Source organism: Chiroxiphia lanceolata, chromosome 3 (genome assembly GCF_009829145.1).
Source record: "Chiroxiphia lanceolata isolate bChiLan1 chromosome 3, bChiLan1.pri, whole genome shotgun sequence".
In the NCBI taxonomy this organism is placed as follows: domain Eukaryota; kingdom Metazoa; phylum Chordata; class Aves; order Passeriformes; family Pipridae; genus Chiroxiphia; species Chiroxiphia lanceolata.
The window spans coordinates 105,707,558-105,734,956 of record NC_045639.1 but is presented as its reverse complement, the minus strand read 5'-3'; the positions used below and the strand labels follow the sequence as shown (position 1 = coordinate 105,734,956).

Here is a 27,399-nt window from a genome sequence, read left to right as displayed (position 1 = left end):
GCCTCTTCATTCCCAGAATCTTGCTTGTTGTCATACTCTTCGTATATACGCTTATCCTATTTTGGTATGCTGGGACATGTCACATCTTTAAGTTTCCTTAATTTTAATTTCTTTAAAACCATTTTACAACTGTTAGCTTCCTTTCTGTGTTTTTACTACTCCTAGGTAGGATATTGGGTACTGGAACAGGCTCCCCAGGGAAGTGGTCACAACACCAAGCCTGACAGAGTTCAAGAAGCATTTGGACAATACTCTCAGGCACATGGTGTGACTCTTGGGGATGGTTCTGTGCAGAGCTAAAGGTTGGACTCGATGATCCTTGTAGGTTCTTTCCACTCAGCATATTCTCTTATTCTGTGATATATCTTTGTGGCGGCCAGTGATGCTCCAGATAGGCAGTGTAAGCTAATATGTGCTATATAAGGTTATATTCGGTAAATTACAACTAAGAAGTAGCAAAAAAACTGGCATGTGGACTGAAATGCTGAAGATAAATATTTGAAGAAAAAATAAAATTTATTTTATTCAATTCTTATGTTAAATACAAATGAAATAATGATTTTAAGTGCACATGACTTTCAGATCAAGTTATATCTTATGAAAATTAATTCCATAGGTAGGTGTGAAGAGTTGTCTTTTGTTAGTCACTAATGAAACTAAAAAAATCAAATATCTTCTGTGATGACTTAAATGAACAAATGTGAACTTTTCTCTTTAGTTAACTTAAGGATATGTTTGGGTTTTTTTCAGATAAAAATAAGAACAACAAATGGAGAAATAGTAGATCTTGAAAATGTGGAAGAACACCAGTCAGTGGACATCCGTATATTAGTAAGAATAGATTATCAAATTATCTCTAATCAGCGTATGAAATGATGTCTTTTAATGTTGGCAGTGTTTTGAAATAAGCAAAGTTGGATGAATAGTCAAGAATGTTCATTCATTCATTAATTCATTTTCATGACTCGGCTTCGCGAACGAAGATTAGGGAAAGGTCTCTACCCATGTTTGTTGCAAGTGCATTGGTGGCTAAAAAGGCCAATACGAGACAGGCACGTCCGGTTGCAAAAGGCACAGCAGAAAGACTCCTTAGGAGGTAAATTCTGCAAGGCACAATTCTTTCTGCGTTGCCTTTTCTCCTCAAGGGTGATCCTGCGTGCTTTCTCAAAAGCATCAGCAGCGTTATAGATGGTGTGTCTCCAGACCTCCCGATTGGAGGCCAGAGTAGACCAGTTATGATGATCAGTATGGCCAAGGCCGAGATGTTGTTTCAGGGAGTCCTTGTATCTTCTCTTTGGGGCCCAAATATTTTGCAGTATTTGTCTTTGTGAATCAGAAAGTATGTATGATGATAATTCCTTCGGAATGGTCTAGTTTTCTAAATAACAGCAACAATCCACTTACTCTTCCTGTATTCCTTTGTATACTGTATGTACATATTCTGTCATGGATCCTGAAGGAAATTTCCTTATTATTTTCATTTTTTTCATCACAACTCCCAAATAAAGTCCTTTATAATTATGAAATTCCACTTTTATTTTGGAGTTTGATTTAGTGGTCTCCTACAAGATTTGTCAGTCTCTTCTTTTAGGCTTTCATGACAATTACATTGAGCTGCTCATGTTCATATTAGAATTTTAGAGTACTTCATGTAATATTGTACCCTGATAGTGAAATTAAAATCTGGTACAGTAATTTACAAATGTACGTTTCCTTTTATTATTCCTCACTTTAATATATTTTGACAGCAAGATGAAGCTGAAGAAAATAAGGCTAAGATGGAATCTGTAAAAGAAGACATGCAACTACAAAGCAGAAACATGGAAGAACTGAAAAATATTCTCCTGGAAGCTGAAAAAAAATTAAAAGAAGTGAAAGAAAAAATTCATGAAGTAGAAGTTGTTGCTGGTCCAATTAAGGTAATAATAATTTCATACTGTATTTTTTAATTTGCTCCATTTGTGTGGCAAGGATAATGAGGTTAAGAAGAGGTGAGGCAGGAGAAAAGATAGTACTGCTTCCTCATACACTTAAGGTCTGCCTATAAAATGGAAATGGAGCATTCCATCTAGAGCATGTTGAGAAATAATCTTGGCAATATTTTGAAGGTGATGTTGGTTGTTAAGTATAGTTGCTGTAGTGTTTTATGTTCAAAGAGAGTTCATTTCCAGGTATCTTTAGCCATGGAGTGAAAAGGAAGGAAAAATAGTTTCCTTGGCTTTCCTTTTTTGTGCATCGTATTTGCTGTTTTGGCTTGTTTCTTTCTAGGAAGCCTTGGCTAAGAATGTTCATACCTGTTTATTTCTTGAAATAGCATTTGAAGTTCTGTACGAAGTGGTTGTTATTCTATGAAGTTGCATAATCCCAGAAGGTACCAGTACCTAGTTTTAATTATTCAAGGCTACAGAAGGCACCTGTAAAAGGCAGAGAAATACCAAGACTTAAGACAAATAGCAGAGTGGTGACATGCAAAATGTGACATTGGCAAGAACTAATGGTTTGAAAATGGAAAACAGAAATAAGAGTCCATCACACTTACAGTATTGTAAACTTATAGAAGGATGGAATGAGGAAAAACTTAGAAGGATCACTATCCTAATTTCTTATATGTCTCACTTAAACTGTATATTGCTATGTAGTCAGCCCAAATTAAAAAAGTAAGAGCAAACAAAAAGAGGAAGAAAACAGGTCAGGAAAGCAACCAATAAATATGTTTTAATGTATCTAATATGGAAATTCTAGAGATATGATCTCTTTTAAAAGAACCACTGTGTAAGAAAAGAGAATAGACCTATTCAGAATATGAGAACATTATTATTGCTTGTTATTTGGAACACTGAACACAGTAGAGGGCAGCTCTAAAATTCCTGAAAGGGTTTTAAATTAGATGTGTTGTTAAGTGTTCTACAGTTGTTTAATAACCTGTAAGTTGTGGCTTTAAGATAGGATTTGAAAAAAGTAAGAGCATCTATTATTGTTGTTGATGTTTGGTTTTGTTGTTTGTCATTTTGGGGGTTCGGGGTGGTTTTTATTTGTTTTTTTTTGTTTGGTTTGGGGTTTTTTTCTTTTTGATTGTTAAGCCATCTAGTGGACAGGGACGAGGAAGAAAATTATGCCTTAATTTGTACCTTTGTACCTTTTTGCTTCTCTGGAAAGATATATCACTTCAACAGTATCAAGACTTATATAGTATAGAAGTTGCTGGTGAAGGGTCTGGAGCACAGTTCCTGTGAGGAGCAGCTGAGGGAACTGGGATTGTTTAGCCTGGAGAAAAGGAGGCTCAGGAGGACCTTACCACTTTACAGCTACACCTGAAAGGAGGTTGTAGCGAGGTGGAGCTCGGTCTCTTCTCGCAGATAACAGAGGAAATGGCCTCAAATTGCACAAGGGGAGGTTTAGATTAGATATTAGGAAAAAATTTTTCACAGAAGGGGTGGTAAAACAGTGGAACGAACTGCCCAGGCAGGTGGTGGAGTCACCATCCCTGGAAGCATTCAAAAAATGTGTGGAAATTGCACTGGAGGACATGGTTTAGTGGTGTTTATGCTGGTGGTGCTGGGTTGATGGTTTGACTTGATGATTTTAAAGGTCCTTTTCAACCTTAACTATTCTATAATTCTATGACTTTATATTACAGGTATAACAGGACACTGAATTGTCACACAGAAATGCAGTTCTGGCTGATGTTTTTACACAGTCATCAGAAATTCTGGGTAGAATGTAGTGTAAAAAAATAAATCTATATTTTTGAGTTTTAGGAGAAAGGATGGCTTTTTTCAAAGAATAAAACATCACTTCAAGATATGATTCCTAAAATCATTGCATGTATTTAATATGTCCTTGTCAGAATTGAGTACAGACTCTCTGATAAGCTGCTGTTAAAGCTCCTGGACTCTAGAAGGAGTAGTACTGAAATGAAAATCAATTAGACTGTGTTAAAAACAACCTGTGATAAGTCCATAAACATGTGGAGAGATTCTCAGGAATCTACCCCAAACAGCTCTCATCATGATTTGTTTCCAAACAGGATGAATTAAACCAGGCTGAGTCAGAAATGGAAAGCAGTAAACGCCATTTGCAGCACTATGCAGACAAACAGAAAGAACACTTGGCTTGCATAGAAAAGCTCAAAGAATTGCTGGCTGCCAAAGAAAAGGAACTAGAGGTATGTGTGGGGGTTTTTTTCTTCATTGAAGTCAGATGGTCATGATCCTTCTAATATTTAATAATAAATCATTCCAGTTGTGTGACATACAGACCATGTTAATACTCAGCTACACTGAGTATTCTCTCAGGTATGTCCTAACCTGACTGTCAAAATCAAGTAAAAGTAATTTTGTGTAAGTGAATTGAGACCTCTTTTTTCTGGCAGGACACAATTTCTGTCTTGACAGATAAGCTAGGGATTATCCATCTAGGACTATTTCTTCTGTTTTTTGCTATGAGAAGATGAAAATGACTTAACCTTAAAATTTGCATTTTAAGTTAAATTGAATAATGCTGTTCTGGTTTCTCGGATGCTAGGTTTTTCATTGTATAGACCCCATATGTGATCTTTTGAAGGCTTAGCTAGGCTTTATTTATTACCTTGGAAATCACATCCACAAAGACTTTTGGAAGACTATTTAATTATGGTGATTTCCATTCCTTATTTATCTGTATTAGCTAAATAACTGTGATATTATCAAAAATCTCAGATGGATACTGAAATAGCTATCTACCTATAAATATCGTTAATAAAATTGTTAACTGGGTTTGCTGTGATGAATACACAAAAAACAGCACAAAAACATTGTCTTGCTTGGAGACCGTGTTTTTCCATAGCCTAAAATATTTGTTGCGAGAACTAAACAGATTTTAAAAAAAATGTATCAATTAGTTGAGCTTCAAACATTACTTTAGGAAAAAACAGCACAGGCCAGGCAAATCTACTCGGAGCGCATCCAGGTCAGCAGGACTGTTAAGAGCCTTGATGCAGAAATGAATCGCTTCAGAGAGAAGATAAAATCAGAAACTAGTCTCCATGGAAACAGAGAAGAAATAATACAGTAAGTCATCTTAACTGTGTAAAGTTGTTTAGGTAAGATGGAAAAGAGAGGGGAAGGAACAGTTTTCTTAGTGACTCACTGTGCATTTATGTGTGTTTTTAGTATTTAAGCTGTGTGTGAAGGTATGGAAATGTGTTGTACTGATTCGCAGTCAACCAGTACTGAACAGATTTAGGAGTCCTGAAAAACCCTCCAGTGATTTTAAGCAGCATCTGTTCTATATATATATGACATTACTAGTAATTAGGTACCCTCTTAGTGTTCAGAAGTATCCCAGTTATGACTACACAAACATAACTCACCATTGTTCTGTGATGCATTGAGTGTTAAGCATACTTCTAGTTTGAGTAACTAATGCACAAGTTAGAAAGTTACTTGATGTTTTGAATACAGTGTCTTGCAAGGGAGAACTCCCCTCAGATATTCTTGAGCATGGGGAACCCAATCATTCATTCTCCTTGATGCCAGAGTTTACTGTCAAAAGAATTAAAAATAGAAATAAGATTTAATTTTTGACCATTTTTGATTTGTTAACAGTGTCTTATTTTGACTAATCAAATGCTTTTAGATTTAACATAAATCCTCACAAAAGAGTTTTCATTTGAATATTTTATCAAAATGATTTTCAGCATATACAACAATAGCTTAGTTTTAATGTAATGCATGCTAACTAAACTTTCTGTTAATCAAAACAGGCAATTTCATGATGCAAAAGAAAGATATGAGGATGCAAGCAGTAAAGTAAAGAATTTAAAGAAATTTTTTAGGGTGCTGGAAAGAATCATGGCAGAGAGGGTCAAAGCATATCAGCAATTCCTACGGTGAGTTAATTTTACTGTAATTTCAGGTTTCAGATAAACTGACGTCTAAGTATGTTCCCATATTCCAGGGTGAAAATTAAAGAGCAGACCAGTGAGAATGGACTGTCTTTAGGCCAGTGTTCACAGCAATCTTTTTAACCTAAGCTTGGTCTCAGTTTCAGTCCTGTCATTCCTGACAGTTTAGAGGAAGCCTGGACTGACAGCTGGAAAAGCAGTGTGATAGTGGAGGCTTATTTTGCTTCACACCAAAGACCTCGACTGTACTGACTTCATCCAAGGCAGCTATGTCTGAGTGCTGAGTTTGGTCAGTAGAGTATCATCAACGTACTAGAACTCAAATAATCTGGACTGTCACTCATTTTTATTGAACATAATTACTGGTGCTGAGCTCACATAATTTCATTGTGGGCCAAGCACTTTGCCATATGCTGAAAAAATTTGAAGATCTCTATTCAGATTCTATAATTTGACAGCTGCTTCTCCATACCGGGAGTGCACCTCTTCTTTCTTGCTTCAGTTCCTTAGTATCCTGTATGTATCCATGAAGATTTTGTGGTGGCCTCACTTTAAAAGGATTGATGGTCTGTTTTCCAATGCAGCACTTCAACATCTGTCATTCCCTTCAGCAGAAATTGAGGGATATCTTTGTTGGCTCTGCTTTTTTGTACTTTTTGATCTGGATTTGGGGAGGTGCCAGTATGATCCTGACAAATAGTGATGATGAGGAGAATCCCAACCTTTGCAGGTGGAAGTACAGAGACAGTAGTGGGCAAGATTTACTTGCAGAATCTGATACTTGCCTTATGGTGCCCGCCTATGTCAAATTGAATCTTAGACCTGGTGCCCAAGGTTGAGTATGAATCCCACCTTACAATGTGTAAAAGAACCATAGTTCTTTCTTGGAGGAACTGTCATATGTTGTCTGTTGGGCTAGAATATGCTAGAATTGAGGGGGTGGGCAGAGAAATTAATACACAACTCTCTTTAATTCCCAGAATCTACCAAAGGCCATGTAAATTCCTTACTGTGCAGTCCTAGTACTGCATAGGGAAGCAGTGGAGTGTGGTAATTGTCTGTTGAAGTTCTGGAAAAATGGTGTAAAAAGCTTCCGGTCTATTAAAGCAAATTCTAGAAAATACAAAACTGTACATCTGGATTTCTTACCTCCTTGCTTTGTGTCACTGATTCTCTGCAGATGTTAAGTATTGAATGTCACCCACTTAAGAGCATAATTGCTTTGGGGAAAGTGTTATTAATGGAGCAGGCCTTAATACTTAATGATGTGGGATTGTTGATAAACAATCACTTTTTTATGTATTGTAAAACTTGCTGACCTAATGCTTGTTTGCTTGATTTAAGTATCCTTTCTATACGGTGCAAAAGCAGCTTTGAGGGATTATTGCATGTTCGAGGTTGCTCTGGAAAAATACTTTTTGATCACAAGAATGAGACACTTTCCATAACTGTAAGTTATTTTATATGACTTCAATTATCATAATATGTAATTATTACTTTTTTTGATCTCAGGTGCTAGGGCTTGTGTTGCAAAGGATAGAATAAATTGTTCTTCCCTCTCCAAATTGTGATACAGTAAACTGTAGAATGTTGTTGAAAACTAGCAAACATAAAAAACATTGCCATCTTAAATGAGTGGGGTGATAGATTACAGGAAATAAATTTAGATTGTTGTCTTGTACCAAGGAGAAGAATTCACTACTGAGTCATCCTAGAAAGTCTTTCAAAGTAACTCATTCCTGTTTCATTGATAGGAAATTCACCATTATTTGTGTGATTGTGTAATGACTCTAGTTGTTATTTAAACAACTTTTAGTGACTTAAAGCTTCAATATTGTGGGGGTTTTTGTGTGTCTTTTAACATACATCCCAAAAAGTCATGGGTTTATATACTTTCATTTCTGTGGGAGACTCAGTTTTAGGAATTAAGGGGAAAAATGTGCAGTGACAACATAAATATGTGTTGTTGCAGTCCTAATTAAACAGGTGTAGCACATGTATCTGAAGAATCAAACTCAGTCCATAAAATATCAAATCATTACCTGACTTCATCGGGATAAATATTTTTAATAGCTAATATCTCATGTTTCTGACAATAGATCTATATTTAGTCAAGGAAGGTAAATTGCAAAAAGAAAACAATTCCCCCCAAAAAAAGATCCCACTCCAAAATAATTCTTCTTTTCCTGCTGAACTTGTTAAAGGTAATGCAATTAACAGGACAAGAAAATGCCTAAGTTTTATCTTACAGGAGTGCCACAAGATGTCATCCTAATCAATGGAACCAAAGGGCTGTTCACAATGTTTCATGCATTCCAGTAAAGAAACTCTTCCGCCTTTAAAATTCCACTGTAAATCAATTACCTGATATTCTGTTGTAGCTGGTAACCATTGGATTTTACTGTAATGTAACTACACTAGTTAACATTTATGAACCATTGTTTAACAGCTATCAAAAATAGAGAATTGAATAAGAAAACACTGGCATAGTCATTCAGTCTGTATTTTACTGTGATAGAGGAAGTTGCAGTGATCCTAGAAATGTGTTATTAAATGGTTAGGAGCCATCCCATTCCAGAATGGCAGTTGCAGTGAGTTGCAGAAAATTGTTCTCAGGTGATATGCTCATGTAAAATGTATTTGCTGTTAAAGTTATGATTCTGTTAGTAAGTCTCTGTCTCATGTCTAAAAATTGCTTCAATATTTTTATTTCAAGGTTCAGTTTGGAGATGAAGACAAAGCTTCCCTTACTGATTTGAGGGCCTTATCAGGAGGTGAACGTACCTTCTCCACAGTTTGTTACATTCTTTCTCTGTGGAACATCACTGACTCTCCTTTCAGATGCTTGGATGAATTTGATGTCTACATGGTATACTTTAAACTTAAACTACATCTCCTACTACGATTTATATAAATTAGTCAAATAGTGGTATTGTTACTTGTATTTGGTTAGATTTAAAACCACCACTGGTAACTGTAAATAATAAAAAGCCCCAAACCAATATCCAAATTCCCCAAACCAAAGTTAGGGATCTTGTTCACTTTGTTTAGTGTCTTTTGAAGCTTATTTTGTTTCTGAAGTTGGTGCCCAGAGATATGAGCATTTCTGTTAATGTACAGGCTCAAACCTTTGTTCAGCATAAAAATCATAAATCAGCTGTTACTGTGTTTGTCACAGGTTGCCTCTACATTTTGCTGTACCTTTCTGGGCTTGGGATGTGGTTTCTACCAATTTTGAGATCAATGTGGAGTTTTTTTCAGAGCAAGTATAGCAATTGAGTTCACTGTTGCTACTCAGGAAGTCATTTTATACTTCACTTAGTAGCATCTTTCCAAGATGCTGAGATGCAGAATAAATACTAAGGTCATCTAAAACTGGTAAATCGTATTTTTGTTAACAGCATCCCTGGGTAGGACATTAACCAATTTTTAATTTTTTTAAATATGTATTTGCTCCTTATTAATATGCAGGGTGGTATTGTTTTAGAAAATAATTACTTCTATGAGAGAAAGAGTTGAAAGTGCATTATTTAATTTTGTCTTCAGTGTCAATCACCTATTTACTGGGAATTACAGACCTAGAGGAGAAAAAAGGTAATATACTTCACATATGAAGAATTTTAGAGATCCCTAGTTTCATGTGAAACAGTTACAGCAGCAAAACTTTGTTAGTCTCTGCTAGAAACAGCTTCCCATTGTGCATCTCTTTCAGTAAAGCCTGATGCATAAGGTTGTGTTCAAAATAGATGATAATAACAGTAATAATCCTAATAAAAACAAGCTCCATAATGTCTTAGGTTTCATGCAACTCCTAAATCCTTTCAGGTATTATTGAGGCAGAATTTTACCAGAAACATTATTCTACTAAAATACATTTCATCTCAGCATTTGAATAAAGTAAGAAGTATTACATGTATATCAAAACTGATAGAAAAACAGTGAGTAGGAGTGTGTGATTATTCTGATAGAAGCTTTCCATTGTCCTTGGATACTAAAAAGTACAGTTTAAGAATTTCCCAGACTATAATTTGTAGTTTTTAGAATTTAACCCTAATGTTTCTCCAGCTTAGATGTTATCAGACTTTTCTATAGTAAACCTTTACTGTATAGGAATTAATTCTGGTAGGTGTTCCTCGAATCATATTTTCTAATGTGTTTACTATGGTCAACATTACTACCTGATAAATCTTTTGTCTTTAGGACATGCTTAACAGAAGAATTGCCATCGATATGATTCTGGAGAGGGCTAATTTTCAGCAGTATCGACAGTTCATTTTGTTCACCCCCCAAAGCATAAGGTAAATACCGTTGTGTTTTGTTTTGTGGTAGAAAAATTACAAGGAATTACTAAGTTCTCTTGCAAGAAGTGTAATTGAAAAAATTAAATATGAAGAGAAAGAAATTTTGCTTTTTGTAGCAGTAGAACATCAACAATTAGGCAGTTCAGTGCTGATAGTTCTCGGAATTTAATATTTTTTTTTACTCTTCCTTACGTAATGTCTGTTAATATGGTAATTCAGCTGGACTTGAATCAGTTTATCTGAAGTAAAACAACTTTTTGAAATGTTTTATTTTGTCAAGCAGGCTCCTTGTTGTTTAGTGCCCTGTATGTCCGTCTCCCCTCCCAAAATTAACAGAAGATGTAGCATTTTTTCTGTTAATACTACAGTACTTTCAAGGTGTTTGTCACTTGCGTTTATTTTATTTTATGAGTTTTAATATTGTCGATCTAGAGACTCATAACTTACACCATGTTTTGAATTTTTGATCTAGTAGCTCAAAATTGTTCCAAAACCTCCATAAGTCCCTGGTAAAGCCATGTCCAGCTCAAAGGAACAGTCACTGTCTAACCCTGTGCAGCTAACTCCTCCCTATGAACCCAATGTAACTGATGCCTGAAGAGGGTAATTAAGCAGTCTTCAAAATGAAGTTGATTTATTTTAATTGTCTTCCCTCACTAGAGTATATAAAAAATAGAGTAGTAGTGTTCTGTTTTTATTTCAGTGGAAATGCTTTTGTGGAGATTTTCTGAAACTAATAAACATACAGGAATTTTTTGTATGGTTACTTTTTAAAAGTTTAATAATTCAAGTGCAGTTTGCTTTTGTTACATTGTTACATGTTGCATGTTCAGCAAATATTAAATTTAACAGAGATATGGAGGCACCTTCAGGAAAAAATAATTTAGGATGATCAGTGTAGAAGCCTATGTAAATGTATGTTTAGTAGCTTTGCTCATTCTTAGTGATTGCATGTGAGTGATTGCACGTGTATATAGTGCCTATAAGGATCTGTAAGGCAAATACAAACGGTATTCCATCACTGCTTTGTTTGGAGGTTTTTTGTAAAAGTACCTTTTCTCTAATTAAGGTAGTCTAATTGTTAGAAATCACATGATGGAAATCAGTCCTTGTCTTTGCCTCAAGCTTTTAGTGAAGTCTGGGTCCAATATCAGTTTACTGAAGCCTGAATTTCACCCCGTGTTGCTTTTTTTTTGAGACGGTCAAATTAAAAAGATGGAGTTATTTAAAGGAAAATATGTATTGGAAAGAATCAAATGGAAATATTAAATTTGTGGAGAAGAAACACTGTTTAAATGATGCATACTTTATTTTTAGATCTCTGCCTAAGAGTCCCCATATTCGAATTCTCTGCTTGCAAGACCCCGAAAGAGGCCAAAGACAATTGAATTTCCAAAATAGGACAGACTGTGATGAAGATCAATAAGTATCTCTCTGTGAATATGGCATACTATTGAGCACAAATGTGGAATAATATATATAAAGTTATTGCTTCCTGATGCTGAAGAAGGGGATGTTTTATTAGATACTCTCAGGAAGATGTTTCTGTATTGTTATTATTAATTTTTAAAGAATTTACTTTGTGTGTGCACAGACCAAGAATAGACAGAGTTTGTATGATGAGAAAATTTTCAATGTTCAGTTGATATTTTTAGCTACTAACTAATACAATTTTTTATCAGTTGTTCTGTTTTTTCTTCTGGAAAAATTGAAATATATTTTGTATAACTATTAAGTAATATTTTAATAAACATGAACTGATGAACTGATACTTGTGGTAATGTTTTAATGTCTCTACACATTTAAAATTAGCATTAAGTTAAAAATACTGGTTTCTTCCTAGCTCTGCTTTATTTCTTAAACATGTGCTAATTAATACATGTAGTAAAACGTGTTTCATTGATTTTCCATTGGAACCACAGCAGCTGAACATGAGAAACTATTAGTACTTATACTTTCATAATTAGAGAAGGGAAAAATTTATTTACAGTATATTATCTGGGTGTGGAAACAAGTGCTTTTATTTCTTTTCCTAAAGAGTTTGAGTTTCTTTGGACGTGAGCTTACAAAACTGTAATGGGTTTGTTACCCTCCCTGGAAGGGAAAAGGAACTAGATAGATGACCTGATTCATATTGTGCCAATAAGCTATTCCATACCATGTTCCGTCAGCTCTGATATAAAAGACATGAGAAGGAAGCAAGGCCTCTCTCTTCTCTTCCAGGTAGCTGCACAGAATAGTCAGGCCGTTTCTTTGGAGGAGGAGAGCGTTCTCGTGGGGAAGTTGTTAGTTCCTCTCTGGGTGTATAGTGCTTATAGTTTTTTTCCTCTCTGTGTAAATATTAAACCGCCTTTCTTAGCAAGGTCGGTTTCGCAGGTTTTTTTCCTTTTCCGTCTTTCCTCCTCCCCTCTCCTCCCCGGGGGAGGCTGGGCACAGGCCCGGTGGATACCTGGCATTCAGCCAAGGTAAACAATAACAATTCTGGTGCCGGGAAGACTGCCAAGAAAGGTTGTTTATATAAACACTGCCTTGCTTATCTTTTTGGTTTTGCTAACTTGGGGACATACTAATATAAAACATGGCCTTACACCCAGATTTAATATTTATACTTGTACTTTTACTAATAGTCTTTCTGGGATGTGGAACTTACCCTTTGAAAGACCTCCAGGGGGACGGATACAACTTACTTTCCCTTTTTAGTTTTGACATAGATGGCTTTGCAATGAAAGTACCAATGATCTTTACTAACCCCTACTTTAGTTGTCCGGCCATGGGACTTCTTATAACTAACACTATGAGAACACTATGGGGATTGGGGACTGTAGTATTGTCTTTGTTGCCTTGTTGCAGGACAAAACAACCTTCGAGAGAGAATCTACTGGGATGTGCCTTAAAGGGCCCAGTTCCTGGGTGGCAGGGCATGTGGATGAATTTAGGCGGGTTCTTAGGGTGTTTGACACCCCCCATTGCCTGGGACTTCACATCAGAACAAGTATTCAACCCCAACAAGCTGACATGTCGTTTAATGGAAGGATGCCTTGCCTACCCCCATCAAAACCAGCAACTTCTTGCCCTGTACTGAGGCCTGACCTGTGCTTATTGAGCTGCAGTTCAATACTCTAAAAAGAATATGACTGAGACAAGGACCCAAACTACGACATCTGAAGTCATTATTGCCCCTGTAGTGAAAATGAAGACATGGGTAAGGAAATCTCAGCACCTACAGGCCTACCTCTGCGATTAGTAAGGGAGGAAGAAGGAGGAGGATCTACCCCACCCGTGCCTCCAAGAGAAGAAGGGGAGGCAGGACAAATAGCCGGTGATTCACTAGAGGAAGCAAAGCGGGGCAGGACAAATAGCCAGTGATTCACTAGAGGAAGCGAAGCGGTTCCACATTAGAGAAGCAGAGAGTAAATCAGACAGGAGAGCGGAGTTACCCAGTCCCTGAGCCCATCAGAACTTTGGGAATTGCGGAAAGATTACAGCCACCAGCCTCGTGAACGAATTCTTACCTGTCACCCCATTCACTTTAACTCTTTGTGCCCAACCCATGAGCCAGTTGTTCACCTATTGGGTGACACGGCTGTTCAACTGTGTGCTGGACATTTTGTCCGGCAGGATCCCATGAGAGACAGTATCAAAAGCTTTACTGAAATCCAAAAAGATGACATCAACTGGCTTCCCTTGATCAACTACGTGGGTTACCTTGTCATAAAGGGAAATCAGGTTTGATAAGCAGGACTTCCCTCTCATGAAACCATGATGGCTGTGACCAGTGACTGCACTGTCTTTCAGGTGTTTCTCAATACCTCCCAGAATAATCTTTTCTATAATTTTACCAGGCACTGAAGTGAGACTGACAGGCCTGTAGTTTCTGGGATCCTACTTCTTGCCTTTCTTGAAAATCAGGACAACGTTCGCCAGCTTCCAGTCAGCTGGGACCTCTCCAGATTCCCAGGATCCCTCAAAAATAATCATCAAGAGAGGTTTTGTGATGACATCCTCTTTGTGGATTCTCAGATGAATCCCATCAGGCCCCATAGATTTGTAGGGATCCAGCTGGAGCAGCAGATCCTGGACAATTTCATGGTTGATTGGGATTTGATCATTCTCAGAACAGTCATTGGTCTCTAGCCCAGGCCAGTGAGACCCCCTTGGTCCATCATCCATGTTGAAGACAGAGGCAAAGAAAGCCTTAAACACGTCTGCCTTGTCTCCCTGTTTGTGAGGTGACCACCCTCATCCTGTAACGGGACAATGTTATTTCTACACTGCCTATTGCCATTAATATCTTTTATTGTCCCCCACATCTCTGGCAGCTTCAACTCCAGTTCAGCTTTGGCTGTGCAAATTTTCTCCCTACAGTGGCAAGCAGAATCTCTATATTCGTCCTGTGTCACTTGACCTTGCTTCCACTGGGCATACAGCTTCCTATTTTGCCTTATTTCCACGAGAAGATCCCTGCTCAGCCAAGCTGGCCTTCAACCTCGCCTGCTTGACTTCCAGCATTTGGGAATTGCTACTCCTGTGCCCTTGGAAGGTAATGTTTAAAAAGTGACCAGCACTGATGGGCCCCAGCACCTGCAAAAAACATTTTCCCAGGGGACTTTACTTACTAATTCCCTGAGCAGCCTGAAGTCTGCTCTCCTCGTGGCCAGAGTTGAGGTTTTGCTGCCACTTTTCCTTCTGTCAACAGAGATTTTAAACTGGATCACTTCACAGTCACTGTGGCAAAGAGGCCACCAATCTCCACTTCTCTCACAAGAACTGATCTGTTGACAAGCAGCAGATCGAGGAGGGCCTGTTTCCAAGTTGGCTCCCTTAGGACCTGTTCCATAAAGTTGTCATCCAGTTTTTTTAGGAATCTTTTGGCCTGGGTTGTACCAGCTGTGTGATGTTTGTTCCCAGTTGATTTCTGACAAGTTGACTAAGTTCAGAAGGACAAGTGCAGCTGACTTGGAAGTGTCCCTTAGTTCCTCAAAGAATAATTAATCGGCATCATCATCCTGGCTGGGAGGTCTGTAGAGATTCCCACAATGAAATCCACATTATTTGTTCACCCCTTGATTCTTACCCAGAGACTCTCAACTGTACCATTGCCAACTGTGAGCTCCACACATTCTAACCCTTCTATTACATGCAGTGCCACCCCTCTGCCTCTTCTGCCCTGCCTATCCCTCCAAAAGAGTCTGTAACCATCCAACAGGGCACTCCAGTCACAGCTGTCATCCCACCAGCTTTCACTTACGCCAATGATGTCAAATCTCTGGGACCGGATCAAAGCTTCGAGATCATCCTGTTTGTTCCTCATGCTGTGTGCTTTGGTGTAGAAACATTTCAGGAGTGGTATACCGTAGCCAACACCTCCTGAGGCAGATTGAGGGATCCCATTAGTGCTCATTTCCTCAAGTTTTGACACACCATCCCATGGCTCATCACTGACAAGCCTGGTATTTTCCCTTTCCTCCTTCCAAACTAATTTAAAGCCCTGTCAACAAGCCCTGTGAGCTCCTGTGCTACAACTCTTTTTCCTGTCTAAGATAGGTTCATCCTGTCAGGTGTCAGTAGACCAGGTGTCTGAGTAAAACAGGAGGGATTGTTCATGATGAAGAGGCATTTGAGCATATTACCCTACCAGACTGTAAAATCTCCATCCTTGGAGGCTTTTGGAGTCTGAATAGACTCTTGCACTGCTTCAAGCAGGGAATTGGGCAGAAGATCTCTGAAGGTCCCTATCAAATTGAACAATTCCATAACTCCATAATTAAAGGTACTTACACCTTTAGGATTATGTGAAAATATTGGGTGGGGGCGGGAGTACAAGGCAAAGTGCATACTTGCCAAAACTTGTCTGGAACCAGCAGGTTGACAGAGGTGATTCTAACCCTCTATGCTGCCTTTGTGAGATCCTGGAGTAGTCTATCCATGTCTGGGATCCCTAACACAACAAAGACATTGACCGGTTGGAATGAGAGCTGGCAGAAAACCACTAAGTTGATCACAGGGCTGGAGCACTTCTCTTATGAAGACAGGCTGAGAGCTGGGCTTGTTCAGCCTGGAGAGGAGAAGGCTCCAGAGAGACCTTATAGCACCTTCCAGTACCTGAAGGGGCTACCAGAGAACTGGAGAGGGACTTTTTCCAAGGGCATGTAGTGACAGGACAAGGGGGAGTGACTTTAAACTGAAATAGAGTAGATTTAGACTAGATATTAGGAAGAAATTCTTTACAGTGAGGGTGGTGAGGCACTGGAACAGGTTGCTCACAGAAGTTGTGGATGCCCCATCCCTGCAAGTGTTCAAGGCCAGACCAAGCCTGAGCAACCTGGTTTAGTGGAAGGTGTCCCTGCCCATGGCAGGGGGTAGAACTGGGTGATCTTTAAGGTCCCTTCCAACCCAAACCAGTCTATGAATCTATGATATGATCATGAACCATGTGTTTCCTTTGACTTGATTTTTTGATGGAACTAGAGTATGTTTCAGACCCTTTTACAGTATGAGATGATAGAATGACATAGCATTATTTCCTCCTGATTTTCTTCAGCATCCAAAAAAAAAAAAAAAAGGCAAGAGAAGGCAAGAGTGCAGAGGCAGGAAAGAGTAAAGCATTTATCATCATTAGTACTTCCATAATGAGTTGTGTGGAGAAGAGAGCTTAAGGAAAGTTAGCATATTCCTACTGAGCTAACACTTCAGCTTTCTCCCAAGTTTTTTATAGACTTACTTGAAATGTTAGAGTAGTTGGCAACAATTCTGGTCTTTGGTTCAAATCAATATATTGTATTTTTTCTAATCTACCATTGTACATTGTACCATGTACTTGAAGATGTGTACCTGACTGTATAATTATTATAAGCAATTGTTTTCATGGTGGAGGATTAGTTCTGAATAAAAAATTATTGAAGCACTTACATGGATGCTCTTATTTTTGTAGTGATCCTACTAAGGTCTCAAAACTATCACATTCTTGGTACTTTAAATACAGAGTTTACTTTTTTGGCTATGTAGAGAGATGTTACATTTTTGAGTTTGACTACCTTTTTGAGCTGTTGGCCATTTTGGATGGCAATGCATTGCTTAATGCTGCACTAAAGTAAATGGATCCTGTCCAGCTATGTAAATTCAAGATGCAGAGAAATGTAGAATGAGGTACTGCTTCTCTAAAAAGTATATGTAAACCAGAGGCATAAATTCCAGGAATTATTCGGCATGGGCATATCATTCTCAGACCTAAGTAATTTTCAGAATGTCTTTTATTTTTAAGTTATAGCCAAATATAAGAAGTATACCACTCTCTAGTTAGCTAAGACTATAATCTGTGTAGTCTAAGTAAAATTCTGGTATTAGAAAATGTAGTTGAAATTTCTGCCATTTGCTGTTTGTTTGGAATATGAAGAAACTGAAATATGAATGAATGGCTGCGGTTGTGGCAGTAATTGATTCTATGTTCCCCCCAACAACGTTTCTTAGCAAGCTGTGTAAAACTATTTTTGGTTGCTTGTTTTCTTTTCCCTTTCATTTTAATATGAGCTTCACTTTTTACATTTGAAAATACAGAGAATGATTTGGTTTGTGTCATCTTTTATTGTTTGATTTTTAGCTATTAAGAGTACCGTCTCATTTCTTCATAAGATAAGGAAGAAATAGCAAACATGCAATTGTAAGATGTTCAGACTGTTGGGGTTTTTTTTTTTTTGTTTTTTTTTTTTTTTAATCCATCAAGCAACCAACTGTTTGGAGCATCAGGGAAATAGGAAAGTTTTTATCTGCAGTTTCTGCAATCTGATAGTTCTCCATTCTTTCCCAGGGCTGTGCAGGATAGAGGGAAATTTGATTTATGCACATACAAGTGAGGAAGAGGATGGTTCTCCTCACTGTCCCTCCTTTATCATCATACTTTATGGTTCATTATCTGTAATGATTTTTAACATGTCTGTTTACATTGAACCCAGAGTAGTTTAGTGTCATACAGTAAGAGGAAAGACTCTTACTTCAGGAAGGAAAAACATTAAAAAAAACAGGTTTAGGCCAAGCAAATAAACTGTATTTGACTTACAGCTAGTTTAAAAAGCTACATCAGCACAAGTCTAGTAGGTGTGCTGTCAGATCTTAGCAGTAGCATCTTAGAGCACCAACAGCAGCTCTGTTGGTAAATACAAGAACTACAACATTTGGTTTCATATAATATGACTCTCCTAGTGAGTGAGTGCAAAGTAGTTTTCTTCATGCTTTCATAATGAAATATATATTTCCCAGTGTACACTGACAGATAATTAAAGAGATTGAACTTTTTTTTTTTATTACCATGCTGAAGACATGAAATAAGAATTAGGGGAAAAGATCAAATGTTATAAATTTATTTTGGGACATATATATTGCAACCTCTGGAAGCTTTTGAAAATTCTGGCAAAGATCAATACACTTCCAATAAAACCTTTAAACTTGCAATAAAACAATATTTTAAACATTTTATATATATATTTTATATATTCTTAATTAAAGGGATAATTTTAGCAGGATTTTCTTTTTTTTTTTTTTTTTAAATATACTGCATTCCTCTGACATAGCTCTTTCCAGATTGAAGGGATGCAAATGAGGTAAGAATTAAGGCAAACCTAAAAGGCATGCAAATGAAGTACATTTATATCCACTGACAATACAAGCACGTGTGGATCAGACTCGGGAGCCGAAGAGCTCTTCCCCTCTGTCTGTCCAGTACTACTTTACAGCAGAATGGTGACATGATTTATAATAAACAGTTAACATTACCATGGGAATTCAGTGTCACTAACATTACTCAGTCTAGGAGACACAGAGCTAGCATCAGTAAAACATGAACAATAAATAATATAATTCACTGCAGCACAGGCCTGCTGCACAGGCTTCAGGGAAGAGGGTTGTTATGAAATGACATTGCACACGTCACGTTGTGGCAGTTTATTTTTATAATATATACTTTTAAAATTCTTTAGCAAATGACATTCTCATGCACACAAGTGTTTCAAACACAAGAAGCAAGTCCATTTATAGGTAGTCCAAGCAAATTTTTGTGTGTGTGGAAATAGCTGCAAACTGAATGGAACATTAAACTTCTGTGCAGTCTATGATGCGTTGTACACAAGCTCATTTTTGAATGTCACACTGCAGGAGTAATACAATGGACGGATCACTCTTTGCAGCTTCTTTGAATTCATCCAGTGTGATCTGATCGTCTTTGTTCTTATCCATCTTACTGAAGATCTTGTCTACCCGTTGCTCAGGCGTCAGACCATCCTCATTCATTTTCATCATTATCACAGTGCCCACCATTTTGTAGATAGCCTTTGGAAAGAAACCAAATGTAAAATTTAACATAAAATTCAATCTAATTTTTTGATGTGATCAAATTCTGGAAATCTATTCTAACAATAAAATGATTGCCAGTTTCTCAAAAGATTTTTTCCTTTTTTTCTTAGGATCCAATGTCCAGGCACTTAAAACAAGAAAGATTATATTTTACTTTCCATCTGTAGGTTTATTTTGGTGGTTACATTTTGCATCCTGGAATGAATTTCTTTGGCTTCCTGTTTCACAGTGCAAAACTCTTGTAACTTATTCTCTGGGTCAATTGCTTATTTGAAATATTTCACATAAATTTTGAATAATAAGTTTTAGAAGTCATCACCTAATAGGTTTCTGTGTGTACATGTGGGCACAATCTGGTATTAACTACTGTGGCAAGCAGCTGGCAGATGATGAAGGTGGAAAACTTTATCCTTCCTCTTATGTGTTGTGGTCATCTTAAAGCCCATCTGTGAGAGCTCTCTTAAAATAGCATGTTGTTATCCCTGTAAATTTCTGTAATCATCTGAAGTTAATCTCTGGTAAGGTTTCAGCTACTTGAGCTACAATCCAGTAATTTCATGGGTGTCAAGTGACTTTGAGATGGGCTTTGTAAATCCTGTGCTGGGCTGTTCTTGTGGTTAATCCATTCATCAGGAAAAAAAAAAATCTCTGGATATTTAAAAGTTTATATGCACATATGTACTCTCTGTAATTCTCCAAGATTACATCTATTAATATGTTAGTTAGTGCTTGTACCACTTAGACATGAGTCAGAGTAGGATGAATGTGTGCCATGTGTGTTTTTAATGATACCAGCCTCTGGTGTGAGTAACATCTGAAGTCTGTGTGAACAAGGAATCAAAATTTATTAATATTCTGACATGTTGTTTTTGAGTGTCATACTGATCTCACCTCTATAATTTCCAGCATTTCCACTCTTGTAATTTTACCGTCACCATCCAGGTCGTACATGTTGAAGGCCCAGTTCAGCTTTTGCTCAAAACTGCCCCGTGAGGTGATGGACAGGGCACAAATGAACTCTCTGAAGTCAATGGTCCCATCTCCATTTTTATCAAAGGTTCGGAAGGCGTGCTGGGCAAACTTTGAAGCATCTCCATATGGGAAGAACTGCAAAATAATATAATTCATAGAACTGTGGGTAATGCAGAGAGCAAGCTACATACCTGCCTGCAAAATACCACAGTGAGGCATTTATGAAGAGTGGCTGGTGAGCTGTGTGGGAAACTGAGGATCTGCAATGGAAGGTTTCCTAATAGTTACACTGGAATGATTACTAAAAAATCTATTACTGCAAAAATCTTTCACTTTGCCACAGACTATATTACAAATATATTTAATGCTAATTTAAAGCGAAATTAACTAGATGAACCTTAAAATGAAGTGTAAATGGATGTAAATGGGAGATTGTGTGTAATATTCTCTGATTATGAAATACAGAAACTAGGGTGCACGTTAATAGTATTTTAACCAGCCTGTTACATGTTGCAACAAAGTGTATGTGTGGGATTGTTGTTATATAATTTCAGTTATTTAAAAAAAAAAAAAAAATCCACACCTATAAAAAACACGAACATATGTTCTGTTCTGCCAACCAACATTCAAGTACCTGAGAACTGAGATTCAGTTAAACAATACTGTGCAATGCTTTTCATGTTTAATATACATTATCAGTGAACATGGCAACTGACTGTAACTTAACAGAATATTTTAAATGACCATAACATGTAGGTTTTCAGCTGATGTATTTTCCCCTCAGGAAATGTATGGTTTAAGACATTTGAGCCAGTAGTTAGTCTTTATGTGAGCCAGACTCAAGAAAACACATCCCTTAAGAAACACAATTTTAAATCAGTGCTGAAGTCCTGTGGCAGTGAAGGGACTATACACAAAAAATGTTTGTTTTTATATTCCCAGCATAATTTCATGGAGGTTTTCATGCTCCTAATATATAAACATGCATTACTCCCCATTTGAGAGCTATCTCATTTTGTGCTTTTTAAAATTCCAATTCTTAGTAAGAACTGCATTTAATAATGTCAGTTTGAACAGAAGTCTTCAGTGGCAGCCGAGGAAGTGGAACTGCATTTTACAATTTTATATTTCCCTGTCCAGAGCTTTCTCTGCAGGCTGATGTTTGCTGTGGTCACCTGTGAACACTCTTGAACAATATACTCAAATTTCATGGCAGATTTTGGGAATATTGGAGCATATACAGAAACCAGCACTGACAACTGTCTGACTATGGCAAATCTTTGCTGCTTTTCATTTCAGGAAGCCAAACAGTCATTTGGATACTGTGTCTTGCCCTTAAAATGCAAAACTCAGTGTACAGCCACCTGCCTGCACTATGTGGCCATGTGGGTCATGTCAGAAGATCTGTGTTTCCACACAGATCCTATCCTGAAGGGTTCCTTTCAACTTACTGTTTTCTCTGATATCAGCTCTTCAGACATGATTCTAGATAACCTTTGCATTGCTGAAGAGGAGTGCTACAATTGCTTCTCTGGCCTAGTGCATTATAGTCATTGTAAAATCTTCCCCTCAAAAGAGAGAGCAGGGTTAAATGTTGCCCAGCTCCATCCATTCAAAATATTGTCCTGTTGTGTATTACTCCAAAAGGGATGAAAAATTGCTGTATTAACCCAGAAGTGGTATCAAATATGCCCATCTCACTTCCCAAGTATCTTTTTGGGAGGATATTTGAACATGGTGTGGAGTCATCAAGCGACCAGGATGCTGTACCCACTCCATTGCTGTTAAAGTTGTGATTTTCTCATTTGACTTTGTGTGGGTCAGCATCTACCCACTGCTTCTATGCCCTGTCTCCAATAGCTGAAAGAGTATTTGATATTGTCCCCCCTAAAAATGTAACTTCTGTGCCTGTACTCAACCCAGCCCGGTTCTTTTTTGACAATCGAAACTGACAGAGTTGTAAATACCTCAGGGTACTGCTGCAGCTCTTTCTGAACTTTCTGTTTTCTGGCCTTTAAATACAAACATGATTGGGTTTATCAACACATACAAAGAAATATGACTTCTGTGATACAGTTCAGGACTGCAGTGACTGCAGTTACCAGACCTTGCTGAATTGTTCTTCTAGTGACAACCTCAAACTGTTGTCAAACCAGAGAGAGCTCCCTCTGTAGGAAGGCTCCTTGGGCTCACAGTCCTACATTCAGCCAGGTCAGAACAAAGTTTTGTGAATGTGAATCCAAAACCCGAACGTTATTTGCAGGTTACTGAAAATCCTTCACTGCTTCCTCTTCTCCATGAGCTACCTCCCTCCTCCAACTCCTGTACCAACTGCAGATGTTAACATAGGTGATATTTAATTTTACATGTGAGTGCAGATGAGGGGACCTCTCCAGGCCACAGGTGAGAGTCTAAAAAATGGCTCTCATGCCTTATATTCCACCATGAATTCCAAGCCCCCCCTTCTATTCTTAAGAGGCTGTTCAAAGGAGAAAAGATGTATCTCTTGCTTTTTAAATCTGTACTGATGACTACTCTGTGACATATGTGTTACAGAACAAAATACTTCAAAATTTTACATTTTTATTTTTGTTTAGAGCTGACTATTGCTGAGGATGCTGACCTATCTGTATTCCTGTTACTGTCACTCTACAGTCCCTATAAAAGAAAGGTAAATAGCTGAAGAAAACTGGGACTGCTATTTTCACTGTCCAGAGAACCAAAATACAGAAATGGCATAAACATACTGGTGGGACCAAAGAACTAAATTCCAACAAAGAAGAACACCTATACAAAAGGCTAAGAAATGGCAGATACCCAAAACCATGCAAGAGCCCAAGAACAAAGCAGGGAATTAGAAGGGTCAGTGGCTGGAGGTGCCAAAGACCATTTTTAAATTATTCTTGAACATATTTTCCAGTCTCCCACTAGAGGAGCATCAGCAAACTCTGACTACCTCTTTGCCAGTTACACCCTTAACCATGTAGCAGGGAGAAAAACATCCTTCTAAGTCTTTTTATCACAGACAACACCTCAATTTTTCACTTCTGAGGTGAGGAAGGTGGTGGCACTGCTCAGAGTTAAGCCCTGGCATTTACAGCCTCGTAAGGTGAAAAAAATGGAACTGATGCCTTTTTTTTTTATTTTTTTTATTTCTCTTTGCCTTCCTGTAGGGAGCAAATGCAGCAAAAAGTCCATAAGGGCTGAAGACACTCTTCTCCAGTTTGTATCTGCTGATTTGTGTTATTTTAAGCTCAGAACAACTGAAAAACATTGTCAAAACTTGTTTAAAAACCTACTTGAAGACTTCCATTGGCCTGCTTTGAAACAATTCATAAATAAGACACGGAGTAAAAGAAAACTAAAACAATTACAGAGCAAAAAAAGCCAGCTCTGGTAAAAGATTATTTGAACATTAAAATACAGTAAGGCCTTAGCAACGTATAAAGGCACAGGCTTTAACAACTTTCAGAGCAGTCTGATCCAAGTGACAATGGGAGACAGGGATCTGGAAGACAAACACCCATTTTTTGTCAAGGGGAATACGAAGAGGGTAGTTTAGTCTGCCTCTGGCATGAGTTCAGTGAATACCTCAGAAACAAGTAAAGAAACACAATGGATTTTCAGATACTAGAGCCTTGCTGGAGGGTTGGTACCTTCAGCCTTCAGTGTTCTCTGCAAACCCTTGTCCAGGTGATCAGTCTACATGACAGTCACCAGTTCCCTTCTACTGCAACCTACCACTGAAAAGTCCACTCCACACACCAGCCTTTACAGCCTCCTGCTTTACCTGTTTCCTCCAGAAATCAAGACAACAAAAAAAGCCCAGGCTTTTTACAGCAGCCAGTACCATGGGTTACCCAACACTGTTCATTCCTTTGTTTCTGCTTCTCTAGTCTCATCTAGTGAAAGGTCTCCCTGGTCTAGCGAACAGTGTGCCTGCCCATGCCAGGAGGCTGGAACTAAATGATCTTTTAGGTATCTTCCAACTCAAACCATTCCATGATTTGTCTCTTGCTTGGTCTGTATGTTTTCTAACCAGTTAGATCAATGCGCTGGGGCGTGAACAAAGTGTTATCTCTACAGACAACTGCCAATTAGGAAAGGAAAAAGGAAAATTAAAAGAAATTCCCTTATTCTGCTTCTAAATGTTGAAGGAGAGGATTGTCTTGCAGATTCTTAGCTCCTACATTGTTTCTGGAGACCTTTCTGGTATATAGGGGGCATTCAAACAGTCCTGGAATAAGAGTATCTAGCAAATATCATCTACAAATTGTATGTAACTCTTGAGAAAACTGAACAAATACCTGGAAATATTTATCTGCTTAGCTGCAGCTGCTTTAGCCTCTTTTAAGTGATGCTGTTCACAGATAACTCAGTGATAAACTCTATTCAGATCATCTTTGGGAGGGAATTATTGCAAAAGCATAAAGCATATGCTAAAGCATATGGCTAAAAATTTAGCACATGGCTAAAGATAAAGAAAAAAAAACCTGAAGTCAACTTCCCTAAATTCCCCAGTGATGGACAGGGTGGGAAACAGAAGAGTCTCTCCTTCCTTGGTAAGGTGGAGTGGAGCCAATCTACAGACTGGCCTGAGTGGTACTTTGTTTTCCATGTGATATTTTATCATGGCTGAGATGCATTTCTATTAAAAGGGAAACTGCTATAAAATAGAGAAAGCCAGAATTAGAGTAGTGTACAGAAAGCAGAACATGCTGCCTACATGGGCCCAGGTCACTGACGTGAGGTCACAGCTTCCAGAACCGAGGTGGGAGCTGGAGTGCAGAACAGGAGGTGGGGAAGCAGAAGGTGGTACAGTGCTTCTGTATTCCAGGCTTGGAGAAGATGGAAGAAGCAGCTGCTGATTCCCCTGGCCCCATTTGGGGCTCAGCACTACCAGCTCTGCTGAGGGCTGGCACAGCAAAGAGGGATGAGGGGGCACAAGTATTGTCTGGGACCAGCAAATGAAAATATGCCTCACAGTTGGCTCCCATCAAAAAACCTTGCACAACTGATGCTATTATCCCTTAGGAAGGAGTTACTTACCCTTCTTATCTACTGTATTAGGTTTTATTTTCCCCCTTTTGTAAGTTTGCTGGGCACCCAGCTCACCTTTGTTAGTGCAGAACATGAGCACTCTGAGAATCAGAGTTTGGCTGTTTTTGGAAGCTCATACAGGTATTTTTTATAGCAAACTCTTAAATTTGAACCCAGATGATGACAAGATGCTGCTGGTCAAGCCTGGTCTTACAGCTTCTCGGAGCTGAGGTCACTGGGGACGATGCCTATGATGAGTGGGGAGCAAGTTTCTGCTTGCTAGTTTTGTAAGAGGATGAAGTTCTAGATTCCTGCCAGCAGTACAAACACAGAAGTTGAGGAAATAAGAAAAAGGATTACTCCTTAATTGTCTCCTTTATTAAAAAAAAAAAAAAAAATTGTAACTTACTGCAATGTACTGTACTCTTGAACTTCAAATTCTAAGGCATGAGAAGGGGAAGAGATGTCCAGACTGTGATTGTCAGGACCTGTTGGGAAGGCTGTGCCACCCTGGTACCAAGGTGACCCACAGGGCTGCAGCCTGTCCCTGCCAGCATCTCCTTGTAAAATAAATGAAAACTAATGTAACAAGGGCACTACCAGACCACCACAGAAAGATGCAGCAGCACATCTGTCCTTCTCAAGAGATCTGACTGCACTGTGACTACACAGCTCAAGGGCAGGTCAGGACAGAAACACCTTTAAAATAGATAAAAGAAACATTTTCAAGTGGATTAAGAAGTGGATAAGACACAATGTGCCCCTCTTATTCAGGTTATATCTCACCCTTATTCTCTGGAGTAAGTCAGTGAAATGAATGTGAGATGTGAGCTGCCTCCATGCCCCGTGCTGGAGAGGAGAAGGCTGGCAGAGATCATCCCACCAAGGTTGATGGGGACTGAGGGGAACCAGCGGGAGAAGGCAAGGCTGAGCAGGTCAGGGCTGTGAGCAGGAGCCTGTGTGGGTGTGAGAGCCACAGCGAGACCCTGGATCACTGATGTGCATTGGTCACTGGAGAGGTGACTCCAAAGAGCCACCTGAAGTGGTCAAGTGTCAGAGACTTCTCCCTTGCCTGGCTACAGGGTGAGCAGATCATTAAGGTTAAATTATGGGTTTAATTGTAAAATAAGTTCTCCCAGTCCAACACATGGAGATTTCTAGCCCTTGTAATTCTCTGATTAGGCCCAGCTATCTTCTACATACTTTTGGCTGGAGTGTTTTCAGGGCTTGCCTACAAAACAGGCTTTTGAAGGCAAATTGCAGCAGGGGGATGGTGCAGCATCCTTTCCTTGCTCAGAGGTGTCAGCTTGGACATGGAAACAAAACCGGGAACATTTTATGTGAACTAATATTAAAGGGATTGGAAAGAGAGCAAACATTTTTATTTTTTTTTTAACAAATTAGTAGTTGAGGAACTGCTTTAGGAGACAGATGATTTGGATTTGAGTATTTCCTCCATTACATATAGTTAAAATCTACTTTAACTCAGGTCATTTTCACAATTCTTTCACTTCATCTGCATCTTAACCACTACAATACCTAGAAGAACATATATTATTAGCAGTATGGGCCAATTCAAATGATCCAATTACTTCAATGAGCTTTGAATTGGGCTTATGATCATGCTCAATCTGAAAGTATTTCCTTACCAATTTCTAGTTCTGTTAAAGGATTCCCCTGAGTTATTATTCATTGGATGAGATCTTTAATGAACTGAAACAAATCCAAATGTTGTTTTTCAAGTCCAGACCCCTGAGGGTCTTTAGACAACCAGGTCAAAATCCACAAAGGGACACAGGCAATGAAAGGCACTGAGCAACCTTCTCCATAGCCAGGTCTTCCATCTCTCTAAGTATCCAA

At 38.3% G+C, this 27,399-nt stretch overlaps 2 protein-coding genes across 8 annotated transcripts in view; one reads left to right on the top strand and one right to left on the bottom strand.

Moving 5' to 3' along the window:
- Positions 1–11,868, top strand: part of SMC6 (structural maintenance of chromosomes 6) — a 37,977-nt gene extending 26,109 nt beyond the window's left edge. For all 3 annotated transcript variants that reach the window (XM_032681858.1, XM_032681860.1, XM_032681859.1), the window contains exons 20-28: positions 751–831; positions 1,749–1,919; positions 4,028–4,165; positions 4,903–5,048; positions 5,744–5,869; positions 7,229–7,334; positions 8,601–8,753; positions 10,085–10,182; positions 11,503–11,868. In XM_032681858.1, coding sequence (XP_032537749.1) covers positions 751–831; positions 1,749–1,919; positions 4,028–4,165; positions 4,903–5,048; positions 5,744–5,869; positions 7,229–7,334; positions 8,601–8,753; positions 10,085–10,182; positions 11,503–11,611 — 1,128 coding nt within the window. In that variant the 3' untranslated portion in view covers positions 11,612–11,868. The remainder of the gene's footprint in view (positions 1–750; positions 832–1,748; positions 1,920–4,027; positions 4,166–4,902; positions 5,049–5,743; positions 5,870–7,228; positions 7,335–8,600; positions 8,754–10,084; positions 10,183–11,502) is intronic.
- A 6,336-nt stretch (positions 11,869–18,204) lies between these two features.
- The window catches only part of VSNL1 (visinin like 1), a 90,181-nt gene continuing 80,986 nt past the window's right edge, over positions 18,205–27,399 (bottom strand). For all 5 annotated transcript variants that reach the window (XM_032682298.1, XM_032682294.1, XM_032682296.1 and 2 more), the window contains exons 3-4: positions 20,419–20,634; positions 18,205–19,503 (exon numbers count right to left, since the gene is read on the bottom strand). In XM_032682298.1, the coding sequence (XP_032538189.1) occupies positions 19,306–19,503; positions 20,419–20,634 (414 nt within the window). In that variant the 3' untranslated portion in view covers positions 18,205–19,305. The remainder of the gene's footprint in view (positions 19,504–20,418; positions 20,635–27,399) is intronic.